Source organism: Gopherus flavomarginatus, chromosome 15, assembly GCF_025201925.1.
Source record: "Gopherus flavomarginatus isolate rGopFla2 chromosome 15, rGopFla2.mat.asm, whole genome shotgun sequence".
Taxonomy (NCBI): domain Eukaryota; kingdom Metazoa; phylum Chordata; order Testudines; family Testudinidae; genus Gopherus; species Gopherus flavomarginatus.
Genome location: NC_066631.1, coordinates 11,833,897 through 11,852,783, shown reverse-complemented (window position 1 = coordinate 11,852,783; position 18,887 = coordinate 11,833,897). Strand labels below are relative to the sequence as shown.

The 18,887-nt window shown below is 40.8% G+C and overlaps 2 protein-coding genes and 1 long non-coding RNA gene across 15 annotated transcripts in view; 2 read left to right on the top strand and 1 right to left on the bottom strand.

Annotated features, from left to right (window-relative positions):
• SFI1 (SFI1 centrin binding protein) overlaps nucleotides 1-463 on the bottom strand; it is a 79,238-nt gene extending 78,775 nt beyond the window's left edge. For 8 of the 10 annotated variants that reach the window (XR_007769435.1, XR_007769437.1, XR_007769436.1 and 5 more), the window contains exon 1: nucleotides 364-463. The gene's annotated coding sequence lies outside the window, so the exon portion shown is untranslated. Of the gene's footprint in view, nucleotides 1-330 lie in introns of all 10 variants that reach the window. The other 2 variants (XM_050923572.1, XM_050923573.1) reach the window with 2 other exon arrangements.
• Nucleotides 464-556: 93 nt separating this feature from the next.
• Nucleotides 557-3,301, top strand: LOC127034636 (uncharacterized). The gene is made up of 3 exons (XR_007769445.1): nucleotides 557-765; nucleotides 883-984; nucleotides 2,909-3,301. It is a non-coding gene; the product is annotated as an uncharacterized LOC127034636 (long non-coding RNA).
• A 990-nt stretch (nucleotides 3,302-4,291) lies between these two features.
• Nucleotides 4,292-18,887, top strand: part of EIF4ENIF1 (eukaryotic translation initiation factor 4E nuclear import factor 1) — a 37,026-nt gene continuing 22,430 nt past the window's right edge. For all 4 annotated transcript variants that reach the window (XM_050923582.1, XM_050923583.1, XM_050923580.1 and 1 more), the window contains exons 1-5: nucleotides 4,292-4,606; nucleotides 5,679-5,797; nucleotides 14,206-14,279; nucleotides 15,993-16,120; nucleotides 16,941-17,236. In XM_050923582.1, the coding sequence (XP_050779539.1) occupies nucleotides 5,705-5,797; nucleotides 14,206-14,279; nucleotides 15,993-16,120; nucleotides 16,941-17,236 (591 nt within the window). In that variant the 5' untranslated portion in view covers nucleotides 4,292-4,606; nucleotides 5,679-5,704. The remainder of the gene's footprint in view (nucleotides 4,607-5,678; nucleotides 5,798-14,205; nucleotides 14,280-15,992; nucleotides 16,121-16,940; nucleotides 17,237-18,887) is intronic.

The following is an 18,887-nucleotide window of genomic DNA, read 5'->3' as shown; positions in this document are numbered from 1 at the left end:
ACACAAACTACGGGACCGGGAGGGGGTCAAACCACTGCCCTAGAGCCCTCCCCAACACACACAAACTACGGGACCGGGAGGGGGTCAAACCACTGCCCTAGAACCCTCCCCAACACACACAAACTACGGGACCGGGAGGGGGTCAAACCACTGCCCTAGAACCCTCCCCAACACACACAAACTACGGGACCGGGAGGGGGTCAAACCACTGCCCTAGAACCCTCCCCAACACACACAAACTACGGGACCGGGAGGGGGTCAAACTACTTCCCTAGAGCCCCCCAGCTCTGTAACTAGGGGGACAATTCACGGCCGGACCGCACCCCCTACCAGTGGACAACTCATATCTCTCACAGCAGATACCGTGCGGAACCGGGACCAGCCCGTGTCCCAGCGACTCCTCCCGCGCAGTCCCCAGCGCAGCCTCCAGGCCCCCCCGGCGCACCGCCTCTATCACCATGGAGACGAGCAGCAGCAGGACCCCAGCCCGAATCTCTGACCGATGCGGTCCTGCAGCGGCCTCTTGCGCCTGGGAGGGGAATGGGGGAGAAGGAAATATAGCCAAGGCCCATCATGTCCCCTTTGCTTCCTCAGTGCATGCCAGCTCCCACATGGCTATTTGGTATTGTGAATGATAAGGCCCAGCAGCCACGGGGCAAAGGACATACTCTTAAACACCCAGGTCCTGCTCTGAGTAACCTCAAACAATCCCATGACACATTCTCTGGGAGCACCACTCAGAGCGTGTCCCCACTCCAGCAGCAGGTTAGGGGTGCTATATGTAGCCAGCTAATAGCACTTATAACGCTTCACCTTCAGCACTGGATTAACTGATCCTTACAACACATCTGCAGACCTAACCATTATCCCTCTTTACCTCAGGTACAGAGAGACAAGATCAATCAGCCAATGGCAGAGTTGGGAAGAGAGCACGCGTGACTAAGATGCTCTAGGGACTTTGGGGATGAAAACTGCTATACTAATGTAAGTAAGTTATATTATTATTTAGTTATTAGTTATTATTGGTTTTGAGAGGACAGGTAATTTTGAATGGCTTTCCTTGCTAATAATCTACTTCTTGTGACCAGTGTTCTTTAGTCTAAGCTTGACAATGTCCCTCCCAGACCATTTGCTAAGCTTGATCTCATTTGCCAAGCTCGTTCATGAACCCAGAGATCACCTGTACTTCAATACAGGCAAAATTCCCCAGGGTTTCTGCCAAGAGAGAAGCCATCTATCAGTGTCCAAATCAAGAATTTTGTGGCCCTGTGCACGTTGGCAATTGAGAGAACCCTATCTTCCCTGCCACCAGGTGGATGGGAGGACGAGAGAGGGTATTGGAGAGGAAGCCTCCCCACATTCATCCTGCAGTGACTTCTGTCCTTTAGTGCTGGCGCAGCTCCCCACTCCTTTTTTTTGGCTCTCTCCACAGTATGTAGATAGGGCCCTCCACTGACCCCTCATCCCCTGCCTGCCCCACTGTGTGTGTGTGAGAGAAAGTGCATGTGTGTGGTTTGTTTTGGTTTTCTACCAGTGATCAGTGGCCCTCCTGAGGTGGGGGCCCGGTACAAGTGCACTGAGTGCCTTTGGTTAATCTGGGCTCACCTTCTATAGCCATCTTCATGACATTGCTTTGAAACTTGCTTTTTAAGCACAAGACATATTAAAGAATGCAGTCCTTATGTAGACAAAATTCCCATTAAAATAAATTTATCTGCATGAGAACTGCAAAATCAAGTCTAAAATCAGCCTAAAAGGGAGTAGTATATCTTGACACAGTATTCCATTGGATTAGTCATCTTTTGCCATAGCTGTAGAAAGAGGAAAATAAAGTCCTTCTTATATATTGCTGCTTTATAAAGTGTGTGGCTATCTCCTGATTTCTAAGGTGTTATAAGAAATTACAAAATAGCATTTTAGCTTAGAATGCAGGGATATTTACAAAAGCTACAGTTAAACTAAACAAGTTTGCAATCAAAAGTGTGTATCTAAAGTATTTTACAAAGTAAAAAAAAAAGATCCACGGATACCTGTTAGTTATCTATTCTAATAGTGTATTTGTTCCGGTCCTCCTTCCTCATTACACGTTTTTTCTTATAGAAAGCTGACTTGAATAGAATTTCAGCTAAGAAATTCAGCAGGACTCCAGTTCCTGAATATGTTGTACATGCACCATTATTTAAAAAATTCTAAATCTATATGCATAATAATCAATGAATCTTTGTACATAGACAGTCATTCAATAAAACCCTGGTTAAACTGTTCTTTTTAGATTAAATGCTTAGTTATTTTAGAGTTCACAAAAGGTGCCAGTCTATTTGACAGCCCTGGAGAATTGTATCAGACATAATATACCTGAAGCAAACAGCTACAGTACCAATAATGGCAAGTACCCTGATTATCCTGCCCTAATTTGTAAAATCTATCATGTCTCCCTTCTAACACATATCCCCGGTTTGCTCTCGCGTTCCCCGAACCCCCGTGCAAGCAGGTCTCCTTCCCCGGTTTGCTCTCGCGTTCCCCGAACCCCCGTGCAAGCAGGTCTCCTTCCCCGGTTTGTTCTCGCGTTCCCCGAACCCCCGTGCAAGCAGGTCTCCTTCCCTGCGGTTTGCAGGGGGGTTCGGGGAACGCGAGAGCAAACCGCAGGGAAGCAGGTCTCCTTCCCCGGTTTGCTCTCGCGTTCCCCGAACCCCCGTGCAAGCAGGTCTCCTTCCCTGCGGTTTGCTCTCGCGTTCCCCGAACCCCCCTTGAAGCCGCCCAACAGCGCTGCAGTGTGGCCACATCTAACACCACTTGCAGCGCTGGTTGCTGTAAGTGTGGCCACTCTGCAGCGCTGGCCCTATACAGCTGTACTAATACAGCTGTAACAACCAGCGCTGCAAAATTGTAGATGTAGACATACCCTCAGTTTCAGACTTTCCCAACCCTAGAAGTTCTATGTGGTTCCAGATATCTGCCTCAAACCTCACAGGTATTAGGCTCTGATCCTGCACTGAGAACTGCATACCAGGTGGACCCTGACAGCTGAGTGGGGAAAGACAATGGGTCTCTGTGCAGACACAGGGTCTACCTACATAGTTTCTCAAAAAGGCCTTACTTTATAGTGGGCCTTTCAAAATACTATACCCTGTAGAGCTCTTGCTTAACCCTCAAGTATGACATTTGGAGCAGTGCTGAAGAGGTCGTCATCCTGCAATAAGCTAATTAAGGTGGACAAAAGGTGGATCAGCCTGGCAAACTTGCTGTACATGGAAGTTTTCAAGTGGAGTCCGTTTTAAATGTTTGTTTAAAGGTATTAGTGACTTGTAATGAAATAAATCTTCATATAATATCGTTTCATTCTATAATAAATGTTGATGTGAATGTACTATCTAATATAGGCCTTCTGTTTAATTGGAAAATAGTTGAAGATAGTGACTTTTGCCCCAATAATGCAAGTTGTTCCACATAGTCAGATCCCTGTACTTATGTAGAGTTGCCTCAACAGGCCTCCTGTTCTGCAGTTTTCACAATTGGGACCCTAAATGAAGTTTCGTGGACATAGGGGATCCACTTAACCTGGAGCTCAATGCAAGATCAAGGCCTCAGATGCTGTTAATTGAATATAGTCTTAAAAAGTTCTGTAAACAGGTGTTGGAAATATATTCTCTATTTCTTGCTAATAGCATAGGTGTACCAGGAGACTGAGAATAAGAAAGATTAAGTAATACAATTCCCTGTTCTTATTTTTCTCCTGTTATTATGTAGACATACCAAGTTTAACTGATTTGAGAAGGGAAATGCCTCATTTTGCATTGATTTAAAGGATAGTTTTTAAAACGTGTCTTTGATGAAGAATGATTTTGCAGCGTCTATATAGGTCCCTGGCAGGCGAGTATAGTGCACATGACCCTCTTCCCCCGCAAAAAAACCACCCCACATACAAACAACAAAAATAACCCTGTGCGGGAACTACGCACTCGCGCTGCCTAATAAGTCTCTATCAGTCTGTGTGCACATGGCCCTTAAACCATACCCCTCCCCCGCAGCATGGGCTACATGGGCACCAGCTTCCATCGCAGGGCTGGCCGGTGATAGTGCCTGAGGAGTCCTCGCAGTTCGTCAAATCATCCGTCTCCTATGGGTATGTCTATAAAAAAATCGGTACTAGGCCGTGATTCACTTTTGATGTTCAATAGACGGAGGCGAGAAGTCGCCATACGGCGGGGGCCTCTGCTTTTCAGTCAGGCATTACAGCCGAGAGCCCCCGGGCCGGGCAAGCAGGCCGCGCCTGCGCGGTGGCTATTAAAGGGGTGAGGGGTGGGCTCCAGAAAGCCCCGGTTACGGTGGCTGAGAGGAGACAGAGTGCGAGAGTCGGGCAAATCGGGAGAGGGCGCGCGAGCGAGCGAGCTGGAGAAGGGAACGGAGCGGTGGGGGAGTAGCGGCGGCGCGAGCCGGGGGCGGGCGAGCGGCGGGGCGTGGAGGGAGCCGTGTGTGTGGAGAGCGCGCCGCGGGGCGCTGCTGGGAGGAGGCGAGAAGCCGGTCACTAGGACTAAGTAACGCCGCGGGCGGCGGCAAGGCCTTGCGAGGAGCTGAGCGCTCTGGAGGGGACCTCGTCTTCCGCACAGTGAGTATCCTCTTTACCCGGGGCGGGGGACCCCTACTGCCTGGTGAGACGTTACCTGCGCCGGTGCCTCGGCGCCCCCGCTCGCCACCGGCGTGTTGGTGGCTGGGCCCAGTATGATAGGGCGGCCCTGGGTCATCGTTTCCCCATCCCGGACGAGGGCCTCGATACAAGTCGCAGACGTATCGCTGTGTGCGTCAGGTCACCAGTAGGGCAGGTAGAGAGGGGTTGGCACCTGCGCTGGCGGGGCCGTTCTGTCTGGTCTTGCCAGCCATGAGGCTGGGGGCGCCGCTTTGCCTTGTCAGCTGTCTAGGCTTGCCAACAGCCCCTTACTGCGAGGGACAGCCCCTGTTTGTTTGTCGCCATACAATAAGAGTGCTGCGAAAAGCAGTAAGAAATACCCCCGCTGAATACAAGTCCTGTTGTTAACAACGATATTGATTGCGATAATGTCGGGAAGAGAGGTGGGGCAGGGGTGCTAAGAAAACAGCTCCTTATTTTTGAAATAGGGTTGGTAACCATACAGAAACTGGCTCCCTGTGTAGGACTCTGTTTGCTCTGCAAGCCATGGCTTGGAGGCCCAGCCCCCTCCATGGTATGCATGTGGGTCTACTGTCCTCCATGCCCCAAAATGGGATGCAAGTGGCTCTCATGGTATCTAGGTTGCATAGGCATCTAGGACTTCCCAGCCCAAGGGAGGGGGCTTCCTATCCAGTCTTTATCTTTCATTTCATGAACTTCCCTTCTGTACTCTGATTCTGTCCCTGTGATAATCTCTCTTGTGCTAAAACTGCTTAAGAGCTGGGTCTCTGAACTGCAAAGGTGTCTAGGCTCCTATGATTGATTAAAATATTTGTTCTAAAGCTGTTAATTAAGCTATTTTACTGCCAGTTGTAGTTTAGGTGCACAAAACAGCCAACACATCAAACAGTAAAAATATATTTTGTGGAATGTACTTTCTTATGTTAAATGTAAATAGATGACAGTTCCATGGGCAGTAAGGAAGGTGTACACCATAAAGCCTTCAGCTGTATTGTCTATTTTATTAACATAATTCTTTTTTTTTTTTAATCAGGTCCATAGTCAGGCTTTCAAGTAGCCATGGATAAGAGAGGGGCTATAGCAGAAATTGAAAATGGTGACACTTTCCTTGACTTGAACAGAATAACAGTAAAATCTCACCGTTACACAAAAGTAAGCTAACTTTTATTTAAAAATTATATGAATTCAGTGTTTATGAAACACTTAGATTAAAACTGATCCTTTTTTGGGGGGTGGGGTGGGGGAGGAAGACCTGTCCAAATCATACTCTAGAGAAGGCCTAGGAGGAACATAGAAGGTGTGCTATAGCTATATATTAGCTAGCATCTTTTAAAGATCTAATGCAAACAAGTAATGCTGTCTTAAATAGATACTACAGTGAGGTGATGGTGTCCATGTGCCTCACAACATGTGCTAAACTGATCAAGTTGAAGCCTGTGCTTGCTGTCCCCTATGCTTTAAAATGTGTGGGCAAACATGTGATGGCTACCACACATGATAGATAACGTTTCTTAAATTCTAGTTTGGTCAAGGTCCAAATGGACATCATACCAAACATGGAGGAGAGTCCTTCTAGGAGGAAGGATAGTGTAGTCTCCTTAGAATATTGAGTTCTCATGTATATAGCTATATCAAACATGGCTTATAATACATAAAGTATACTCAGATGCCTTGTGCAGTGGATACAGTTTCAGAACTTATCAAGTGAGTTCAGTTGTGAAGTAGGGGAAAGCCGAGTCCCTACATAAGACACTAACAGATATTTAAATTTGGAAGAAACTTTCAAGTATTGACATTCTTATAGTTAGGATGGCTTAAGCTTTATAGTTCTCACCATACTCTTATTGGTTCATGCACTTGCAAACTATCCAATTCTTCTATATTAGAGGAAAACTGGTGGCCCACTTCTGTTAATGTTGGTATTCTGCATTGGCTGCACTGCTGAAACTGTTTCACTGTGGGAAGACATGAGGAAACTGTTATGTTTGCACAGCACCCAGCATAGTTAAATCCTAATCACCATAGGAAACAAATTTAAAAAGATGTTTCCTGCCCTGAAGAGCTTACAATCTGAATATAAAACAAATCCCAACAAGTGGGTTTAATAAATAGAAGGATGCAATTTCAAGAGAGAGGCCAAGGGTAACAGATAAGAATGCAGTTACATAGGCTAGATAGTATATGATGTGAGTTGATTCAATTACTCTCTTGAAAATGTCTCAATTTTAAGACAGACTTGTATTAATCTCTTCAAGGCTTTTACTATGTTTACTCATCTCAGTTAAGTGAAAGACTAGCTTCTTTCAGCATGCCTTCTAACACTGACTCAGATATAATATAAAAAACAAACAAGATTTGTACACAGAGACCCTTGCTTTTTGTTAGACCTGGGCTCCTTCTACCCTCGATCTCCATTGGTTGTACTTGTCTGCAGATCATTATGCTCAGTTATGTATAAAATGTTCTCATTTTTTGTGATGGTAAAGAACTTAAAATGAGGGACTGAAATGTTGGGATGAGGCAGGGTTATTGGTTTTACATCAGTAATGACTCATCAACTGCCAAAACAACTTTTTGAGCAGGGAGGTGAAAGTAAACTGCTTAAATCTTGTGCATGTCTTCCCCTCAATCTTTAGTTCTGCCAGTGTGCCCAGTCCTGTTTGCTGTTCCCTTTCTCAGTAGTTTGAGATGGCCTATGTGGAGAGGCAGAGTGCAAAGCATAGTGGTTTTCTCTAAAACAGTACTGTATGTAGCTTCCTTCAGATTCTGGTAGATGCATATCATTTGTTGGGCCTGAGGTGGCTGATAGTCAACAAGGTACAACTTGTCCAAAAGCTAAATGTGTGCCTCTGCCTTGCTCCCAGTTCCTACTGGCATGGGAAACAAAGATCCAAGCTTGGTCCTGAATCCTGATGTGTGGGACCTAAACTGCTAATGCCCTGGAGTTTCACTCCTCTGCCCCAGGAGTGTGCTGCCACTGCTCCTACGTTCCCAGCACCAAAAATAGTAACGATGAAATATTAATTTCTCTGGCATTTCTGTGCCCCTCATTTTGATCAGGATGCAGTTGTTAAACTAATGGCAAGATACTTCTAGTCTCATTCAACTGATATTGCAGTTTTAAGTGGCGATTGACTTCTTTCCTCACAAAGTGAGGAAAAGTCAATGGTAAATTACAAGACACTTTAACCCATTTGAAACAAATCTTAAGTTATCTGTTCTCTGAAGTAAAAGGATTTGTTCTAGGGTTTAGCTAGTTACCAGAGCACCTTAATCCATGTAAAAAGCATATGATTGAAAGCATATGATTCAAATCACCAGATTCCAAACTAGTCTGAACCACTGATGGTCCAGAACACTTAGTGGTGGTTTGTGGAGAATGACTATTCTAGTTTCCAGCTGCTAGGAGCATAGTTTAATGTGATTTAATATCTGCCATGTAAACAGTCATTGCAAGCCCATTACAAATGGGAGGGCAGTTGGTCCACACATCATAAAAGCTTGCAAACCCTTTGAGCAGTTTTTTTTCAAAAGGTGACCAGTGTAAGTTTTATAACTAAAACTATAACTAAAATTTAGCAATACTTATCACTTAAAATTTGTGTTCCAAGTGCTGTGCAGATGATAATCCTCACCATAACTAACAGAAGTGTATTATTCCTGCTTTATAAATAAGGGAACTGAGGCAGAGATGAAATTGCATCTCAAAGGCTGCATAGTCAGTCACTGAAAGAGCCTGGTCTAGAACACACATGCTCCTGATTACCAACTCAAGGCTCATTATTATAGCTTATGGTGTCTCATGCTTTGTCTAAACCAGTAAACTAAGTAGCTGCTTTTGAACTTTGCGTTCATAGAGAACTTGGCAAATTCGTACTGTTCAGGCCAGGTCTATACTTGAAACTTGAATTGTGGATTTTTTTTTTTTTTTGCACCCCTGAGCAGCATAACTATGTTGACCTAACCTCTAGTGTAGATGCAGCAAAGTTGACTGAAGACTGCTTCCATTGACCTAGCTACTGTTGCTCAGGGAAGTGGTGTTCCTGCACTCATGGAAAAAACCCTTCTGTTGATGTAGGCCAAATCTACACTACAGGATTATGCTAGCATAGCAGTGGTGCTATATAGTTGTACATTGCTATCCATGTTACCCAGTAGGCTAGACAGTCTTCAGTTGATATCAGCTTTAGATATCAAGTTGAAGATTTGAGCACAGCAAGATCCAAAATATACATTTTTAGGTGAATAAGATGTTAACTTTAGAAATACCAAAAAACACCTGGGGCTGTAATGTGCTTAAACTTAATATTGGCTGTCCGATGACTCAAGGCTTCATTGTCCACACAGACTGCAAATCTTGTGCGTTTTTTTAAATCTACTCATCACTAGCCTCAAGCATATAAAAACATAAGAATGGCCATATTGGGTCAGACCGGTGATCTATCTAGTATCCAGCCTTCTGTCAGGGGCCAGTGGCACATGTTTCATAGGGAATGAACTGAATAGGTCAGTTATCAAGTGATCCATCCCCTGTCATCCAAGCCCAGCTTCTGGCAGTCAGAGGTTTAGGGACACCAGGGTGTGCAGTTGTATCCCTAACCATTTGGGCTAATAGTATTTATGGAGCTATGCTACATGATCTTATCCAATTATTTTTTGAACCTAGTTACACTGGTGGCCTTGACAACATCTTCTGCAACAAGTTCCCTAGGTTGACTGACTGGATTATGTGAAGAAGCACTGAATCATTAGATGCTGGGGAGAAGTTTCCTTTTCAGGCTAGCTTGGTGCTGCATGTCCTGGCTACTGCTAGGATCTCTTTATTCTTCTGGCTCCTTCCTGCTTGGTACTATCAGTTTGTCTCCCTGATTCCTGAACTAAAAAGACTTGGGAAGGAATAGAGTTCATCAGAAACGAACACTGTCAGTGCCTCAGTGTGTAAATTGCTTTCCAAAGAACTGATGCTGCTCCTTTGTGCTTTAAATGGAGAAAATCAGAAGAGATGATAGCTGGTCCTGTAGTTATCTTAAAGGTAACTTCAGAAAGTGTGCTGTAGGCTGTTTTCTTTTTTTAGCATAATATTAAAGTGGAAAGACTTAAATGTGTGACATATATTCATGCTACCCAATGCTGAATTATGAATAACTACTGTACAATATTCACTTATAATATAAACAATATATCTAGAGAGGACTTGTTGCTGTTTAGAGGAATGACCAGGTTTAGAGTTAAGATCTTCCAAATTTTAATCCCAGCTCTGCCTCCATTTAATCATTAAAATTGGGATAAAGCTTGTCTGCTTCACTAGAGTAATTGTTGAGTAAATCTTTTCACAGCACTTTGAACATAAAATTATAACTGTAAACCTAGCATGAAAATTACTTTCCTGCCTTTTTACAATCACTAATGATACTAATGTTTGCAGATAAATGAGTAAAATTTTGGAAAGCTGTTATTAAAAATACTTAATTGCTAATGTACTGTACTTGCTGTAGTCACACAAGTTTCACAACATGCTGTAACTAAGAAAATTTGGAAGAACCTGGAAACAAGTTGTAGGTCCACATGAAAGAAAGGCATCTCATGTCAACTGTAACCTTGTTTCTGGCTGAGTAAAACCATCCCTTTATTATCTAAACTTAATCTAGCCCTGTGTGACTGGAATAGTTGTGAAATGTGTGAAAACAGCTAAAGTTAAACATGGCAAAAATTAAACATTTGAAGATTAATAGGCTAAAAATTTAGCTTTATTTTTAGGTGGTATACAGCAGCGCAACTTGAAATTTTATGTGGAAGAAAGGAATACACTGAGGAATTGCCTCGTAACTGAATGAGTAAAAATTATTTGTAAATTGATTTGCCATGCAGTCAGTCTTTCCCTTCAGACTTTTTTTAGCATTAATTTTCTTAAGGCCAGGGTTCTTCATTTCACAATGCTCAAATGTGGTTTAGAGCAGCTTTGGGGTTCCAGAACATGTAGTATTCATTGTGACACTCTCCCTTTTTTCAGAGTAAACTATCTACTTGCCCATTAGTTGTCGAACGTTTAACTAGTAAAAAGAGCTCCTCTTGACCTCTCAGGCCATGTCAAACCTGTAGTGCCTATGTCAGTTTCTGCCAGTGTAAAAGCGCACACACTCCCCTCCCCCTGGTATCCCCCACCCTCCCCAAAACACATGATCTATGCTGACAGAAGCAATCTTCTGTCAATTAGCTTAATCTGTGCTGGGGGTTTTGCCAGTGTATTTGTGCTGCCCATGGGTATGGATATTTTTCCACTCATTTGACATAACTTAAACCAGCACAACTAAGTGTAGACCTAGCCTCTGAGCCTATGTCAAGAAAGGCCAGTCTTGTGCATTACTTTAATACCTTAAATCTACATTAAAAATAAAGTCTTTGATCAAATAGTCTATTCATACTTATTTGAAAAGTCTATTTGATTTTCTGTGGAGTACCAGAATCCTCCTTTAAGTAGATGAAATCCTATGACCATTCTGGTCATTCAGTTGACCTAGTATCCTTGTGCTGGCCCAAATATTGGGTTGATCAAGACAATGGGAGATGTGGTGATATACATTCATGAATGGGTTAGTTTTAAGCAAATTCTGTGCAACTTCAGTGGCCTGTGTTGCTAGTACCTATTTTTCAATTAACTTGGTCCACAGAGTAAATTCAGACTTCTGTCCTCTTCTCACTCTGCTTATCTTTGATTATAATTAGCTGTTTCTCCGCTAAAAGGAATTTTTGGAATAATCCTAGTAGATAATGGACTTAAACCTTTAGTACAAACTTGAAAATTTGCTGTCTCTTGCTTCTAGCATTCCTGTATAAACTGGGCTGTAAAAATAAATTTTGGTGGATTTACTTGCAAAATACAGACTAAAATAGATGGAGTACAATTTGGGGGGAAGAAAATGAACTGAAATGCATTAGATATTTGGGTTTTAACCTACACAAATACTTAAACATTTAAAAAAAAAAAAATTCCATCAAACACCGATGAGCTGCCCAAGAGTGAGTAATGCAGTTAGGAGCTATCAAGCTGCCTTAGCTAGTATGTTAAAGGTATCCTTGCTAACAACAAGAACAAGGGTGGATTTGATTTAAATCAAATTGATTTAAATCACTAGTCAGGAAGACTCAATTTAATCATGGATTTCTACATAAAAGTGCAGGATCTTCAGGTTGGTACCAACCAACAAAAATGCATGTTCAGACATGTTCCTTTAATCTTCAACACAGCTTCCTCCTGAGAAGGAACACTTCTCATGATGTTTCATTTGAGCAACCAGGCCTTGCATTTCTTTGTTGCACTGTTTGCATTTTGCACCCATGCCTGTCTTACCCACAGGGAGAGGAACTTCATTAAAATATTCCCAAACTGGGTCTCTTATGGCCTGCTGCCATTATAGGTTTTCCCTTCTAGTGAGAGAATGGTATGGTAGATCTCCAATCAATGAAGACTACCTCAGAAACGCCTCAAGACTTCTGGAATATGCTGCTCAAACAGTTTTGCTCTTGTTTCTACTGTCTGTCCTTCCCTTCTCGCATTATCTCCAGACTTCTCTTTGTCCAGATCTATTCCGCCCCCAACAGTCTTCTATTCATTGAACTTCTTGAAACTTTCTCCTTTTAGAGAGAAGTAAGGGATTGACTCTGTGTACGCAACTTTGCAGAGGTGCAATAGGGTTGAGGTCTGTTTCTCACTTCTATTTATTTAAAAACATTATCTCTGGAGAGACACAGCCACATTTGGAGAACTGCAAAACTAAGCATCTCTGATGGTATCTAATAGACTGAGCACTGAGTCCCATTGGCTAGCTAGACAGATTAACCTAAATCTATACAGAAGCGGCTGGAACTCCATAAGATTGGTCCCTAATCCATGAAGTATTGGAACTCCTTTACAAAGCTTTTCTTAAACATTACATGAATATATTATCATACTATAGAATTAGAATGTATAATCTGTATTTCATGATGTGATCTTAAATAAGACTATCTTTAGATAGGTTTTTTCCCTCCAAACATTTTATCAAAAAAATTTGGTTTAAATAAGAAAATTGATTTTTTCATCTTTGAGAAAAATCATTGATTCTTATCCACCCTGAACAAGAATGTTTTGTCCCTCTGCCTCTCCTCTCCCCAAAAATACAAAACACTGAAACTCTTCTAGTATTTTTGATCTCTACTAAGAATTTAGAACTGTCTCAAATTTGTTTCTAGGATATTTGTACCATTTTTTTTTAAATCCTTGTAATGTGCTTCAGCAGAGGGATATAACTAGCCTCAAGTTATTAAAGGATTTGCATCTCCCAAATATGTTTCTAGTCCACTTAAAATTAAATGTTTAAGTTTCCTGCACTGAACAAAGTTTCACTGCCACTGCTTGTCTTTGTTAACTTTGAATCCATGTGTCCCAACTCTAACTTTTGCTTTATCATGGGATGTGAAGTATTTGCTACTAGCATCAATAGCACATAATCTGTTGTAAAATAGCTCTGAATCCTCTGCTTCAGAGAACTGATTTTAACATGAAGAGTTGAACAAATTGTTCAGTCAGCGTCATAATGGTCAGAAAGGCATGGTCCTTCAAAGGATAAACAATTTGAGAGTTCCATTGGATTGGCTTGCGGCAACATTGTACCACCTAATGCTTAAATATCTCATTTGACTCAAGCCCTCCCCAGCATCTAGACAAATTAGTTTGGTCAAGAGCAACAAGCCGTATCTGTCACCAAACCTAATGTTATCCTTTGTTTGGGATACCGTCTGTTAGATATCTGTCTCATGTTACCTTTCCAGAATACTAAGCTCTCACTTGTGTCAATAGGCAGAGAACCCTTAAATTCCACTGAAACTTCAAATACAGATCTGCATTGATTCTTTGTCTATAAAGTATAAATTAAATAAAGGTTTATGTGAAGAACAGCACAGCAATTGCTATGTTTCTACTTTGTCTTGCCTCAAATTGATGTTAATAATGAATCCTACAAATACCCAGTATAGCTAGTATCTTAACCTTTAATCAAAGTTTTAATCTATTGGCAATCCAACAAAAGAATCAAGGAATACATAGTTTCTACGTGCACTGTATAGCTTCAGTTAGGGGGCTTTCATTGAACTGAAGTCTAATTTTTCTTCATTCAAAACTCAAAATTGCAATTTTGGTTTGAACCGTGACATCAGTCAAACTTAAATTTTACTAAAGATTTATTTCTATATAGGGAGTTTAGATCTAACCTTAAATTAATCTCTCTATAGTTGAAAGGATCTTATGGCTGTGCAATAGTCCATCTAGATATAGTTTGTGTTGAAAGGATGACTGCACTGTTGCAGCTGAAATAAAAATGGACCTGTTAGAATCTTTCAAGTCTTGCAGTAATGGTGGTTGAATTGTACTTTGAACAAAAAATCAGATCAATATTTTGGGAAAACATTCTGATTTAACTTACCTATATTTAAATAAAGCTGTATGCCCTGGAACAAGTTTTGCTTTCTGTTTATATTTTGTCCAGGTGAGAGTCAGAACTAACTTTACATCTTTTCCTTTCCAGGAAGAACTCTTGGATATTAAAGAACGTCCCCACTCTAAACAGAGGCCTTCATGTCTTTCTGAAAAATATGACAGGTATATTCTAGTCTTAAAATAAACTTGACTGTTTTTAACTGGATAAAAAATCTTTTTAAAAATTCCACAAGAAAAACCCTTAGGTTCAAAAGTGCTTTGTTTATGTTAATGTGGTTAAGTCCCATACCAAGGCATTGTTTTAAGCTAATGTCTTTCAGAAAATAGACATAGGGTAGGGTAGTCTGAGCAAAGTATCTTTATCTCTATAGCTGGTATTTAAAGTACTCTTGCGTATGTTTACAAGGTGTATAAATTGTAGCAAGAGAGAAATGCAGCACAGGATAACTGTAAATAGTATAGATATTACAAGCTTAAACTAGATTTAGGCAGGGGAAACCCTTTTCTTTCACTTAATATTGCCTTTCTCCCTGGTCCCTCAGTACCTGCAAAAGGACTTCTCTAAGAATTGAGGACTGTCTAAAGGCAAAGTTGGGTGTACCCAAGTTTAATATAGCTGTCCTAATACATCTGGGTTGAAACCTGAAACATAGCACTACCTGCCACAAGGTTTTGTCAAACTACTTCTGTGCCATATTGTGGTACTTCTGTGAGCCAGATAAATATATATCTGTCTACCTAGATGCTTAAGTCCAGGTGTTGATGGTTGGTTTGCACGTGTCACTGCAATGATTGGTGGACATTATTGAATATTGCCTTTCCTCAGCTGCAAATACTCCTTTGTATAAATTCCTTATACTAACCTTCTATTGTTCGATACTCCTCAAAATGGCTTAGTTAGTACTTTCACTTATTGCAACATCTAAGGTGTAAAATACAATTAGATTAAACTTGGAAAGAACAAGGCAAACTGAAGCTGTGAACTTCTAACTGAAGAGTAGGTAAATTTTAAGATAAGACAGTGGTGCATCAAAAAGGAGAATTATTGGGCTTTGAAACTGTTTGCAGTGTGAACCAACAACACTGTTTTTAACTGATTTTTCTTGGCAACATATAGCAATGATGAGTTATGGCATCTTTGATTTCTCATTACATTCACTTTAAGATCAATGGCACATGCATTTCTGGCTTGTACTATGAATGATTTGCTCAAGAGGGATCTGTATAGTGGTAAGATTAGTGTTTTAACATGTCTCCTAGGCAAACGACAGAATTGTAATTGGTGTGAAAGGAAGCCCTGTTAACACATAACATTGGAAGAGAACAAATCTTATTCTTGGAAGATAAATTGGGACTGGAACCTTCAAGTGTGAACTCAGTTTCATGCTACTTTGCGTATTTAGGATATATACCTGTGCCATCTTTATATTGATGTTTGACACAACTCTTCCATATTTTCCTACCTTCATAAAGATATCTAGAATACCATGTAAATGGGCCAGTTTGAGATAGGAAACTGGATGCAGCCTTGAGTTGAAAAGTCAGAAGCACAGATTACTAGTTAGAGTGCAGCCCTTCTAGCTTAAGTATTACTATAATGGATTAGTATCAGAGGGGTAGCCGTGTTAGTCTGAATCTATAAAAGCGGCAAAGAGTTCTGTGGCGCCTTATAGACTAATAAACATATTGGAGCATGACATGCATCTGACAAAGTGGGTATTCACCCACGAAAGCGCATGCTCCAATATGTTTGTTAGTCTATAAGGTGCCACAAAACTCTTTGCTGCTTATAATGGATTAGTGGCTTAAAGTACATCTTGTCTTTATTAAAGTGAACACCTTTCTTTAAAGGGTTTTGTAATTTTATTTGCGTAGTGATGGAGTTTGGGACCCTGAGAAATGGCATGCATCTCTGTACCCAAGTTCAGGGCGAACCTCACCAGTGGAAGGGTTCAAAAAAGACTTGGATTCAGATCGGACTTCTCTCATGCGCAGGATAGTTGGTGAGTGCACCATTTTTACAATATGAGGTGCTCAATAAGAACCTAGGATAGTGCCAAAATTATTCCCCTCTCGTTTACTGTGGTGGTATAAAACTGAGTGAGGGAAATGTTAGATACAATCTGAAGGAAAGAGATCTAGAACTACAACTTCAACAAAATCTCAGTTGCTTTAGCAACAGTGGGAATGCTAGTGCAGACTGGCAGTAGTCTTCTTACCACTGTGTAATTACCTTCAAAGAAGGTTCAGACTACCTTGTTCTGTTCTTTCTCTTACCCTCTTCTCCCTCCTCCCAAAAAAAAAATAAAAAGCCACCAGCAGCTGATCTATCCTAGTGCTCTTACACTATTGGGGATTTTCCCTGTATTTCCACTAGCAACTGTTTGATGTTAAGGCCTCAAACTTGTTTGTTCTCCTATGAGACACTTGGCATTAGGCAATAATTCCTCAATGTCTATCTGTAAATAACTCTTCTATGTTCTAGTTTCATGGTGATCTTTTTGGATATCATTCCATCAATATTATAAATTATAATGCTTCACTTCTCATCACACTTTTTGTGGTAGTACTTTGAGGTTAGAAGATTCAAGCAAGGAACTACTTGGAAATGATTGGCTTTATAGGCATTTATTAGTATAAACCATTTTAACTTAAACACTTTGTATTTCTCTAGGTATGGGGAAACAACATGTAGCTAAAATTTGAGTATATTCCAGTGTTTATAAATGGACTCAGTAATTCCACTGGCTATTTGTCAAACTTTCATGTTAATCTGTTCTCAAAGTAACAGCTTCTCTAGAACACTACTCTTCCAATCTGCAGATCCTAGGGAGCGGGTGAAAGAAGATGATTTGGATGTAGTCCTAAGTCCCCAAAGGCGGAGTTTTGGAGGAGGCTGCCATGTGACTACAGCTGTTAGCTCACGTCGAGCAGGGAGCCCTTTGGAGAAGGAGAATGATGGTGTTCGTGTTATTGGTGGACGTAGGATTGGAAGTGGGAGAATCATGTCTGCCCGCAACTTTGATAAAGACCACCGGGGTGGTGAAAAGGATATGCGTGATTCTAGAGATGCAAGGGACAGAGATCGTGAGAGGGACTACAAAGACAAGCGTTTCAGGGTTTGTTCTCATGACGGTGTTCTCATAGTAAATGTAATGATGGGGTGGTGGGGTCTCCGCCTAGTCAATGCCTGGTCTTTCAAATGATATCAACTGTGATGGCTTCTGGTGTTGGATTATCTACCTACTAGATGAGTTTGAGATTTTTAACTTCCTTGTTACAGATGTCAGATGGTGGTAACATGGCAATAACCTGTGAGTGAAACAGATGATTAAAGAATTTTTGGTGGTTCTGGTACCCCAAAAGTTTCATAGCTCTTGCTCCATCAGAGAAGACCTCTGCCTACTATATAGTGTTATATGGCTTGAACAGAATTTTTAGTCTTCTGTAGAAGGTGACATGCTCTCTTGCCACAGTTGTTTAAGAAATTCATTTCATAACTTAACTGGAAGCTGTTTCTTACCCACATTAGGAAGTGACTTGTGCCCTGAAATAGGAGCATGTGTATATATTTTCTAAAACTTGGTTTTAATCCTTAGAACAACTGTGGATATTAATATAGGTGTCCAGTCCTGTTAAGCTCTTTACCTCCATAGTATCTTATGACAATGAGTTCCACAGGCTAACTGTTCATTGTGTGAAAAAGCATAGTCTTCTAGCTGTTAAATTTGCTGCCTTTCAGCTTCACTAAATGTCCTTATGTGTCTAATTGACCGTATTCTCTTAAGTAGGATAAAAGATTACAATTCCATATAGTTAAGTATCACAGGACTCTAGATTAGGTCTAGTGTTAACATTAACATTAAACACATTCTCTGAAGTCGTCAATGATTCTGCAATACTAAATTGGGTAGCATTGCAAATACAGCTGACAAAAGTAATGCAGAGGCCCAGAGTCATGGAGAGGTAGGCAGAAAAAATTCTCCTCGGAGGTGGGGAATACAAACTAACATCTGGAGAACAAATTTGCATTGTAATATGGCAACAAACAGGGTGGATTTAAAAAAAAAACCCCTAAATTAGGTGATTTTTAATCTAGTTAATCGAAAGGCAATTTAACTTAATGTTTAAATGATTGTAATAGATTGGTAAATTTAAGTTAAACAAAAAATAAGCATGGTTGCTATCAAGCTTTAAAGAGTCAAAATGCTGGACTGGTGAAACTTGCTGGGTAAGCATCTGGAACCAGAGTTTGAAGTGCTAAACCAGCTTTTGACAGCAGGAGCTTATGAAGATCTAGAGAACACTTTTTTTTTTTTTGAGTTCATTCAGGTAGTTTAGTTGAAAGACTAGTTGATTCCAAGTTATGAGGAGTTGAAAAAGCAGAGAAGTTTGTTTTTTCTTCCAATCTGTGAATAGAAACTGGGTGTCAGAGGATGAGATTTACTAGTTAGAAAATGTTTGAAGGAGATGGTGACAAACCAAAACAAACCCCCATCAGTTCAATTTTATAATTAAAGATTATATTTCCATTGTTTAATCAGTTTTTTAAATGCAAAACACATTTTGATAAACTTTTTCTTATGTATCAGCACACTTGAGCTTTATTTAATAAATTCAATTAAGCATAAAACCTATTTGAATTTCCATCCAAATACAGCTTAATACAATAACAGTAAAATTCTGTCTAATAAACAAGAAATGTTAATGTTCCCCTTTTCTAATGTAATAAATGTAAGTTTTATATAACTGTTTTAGATGTATATAGAT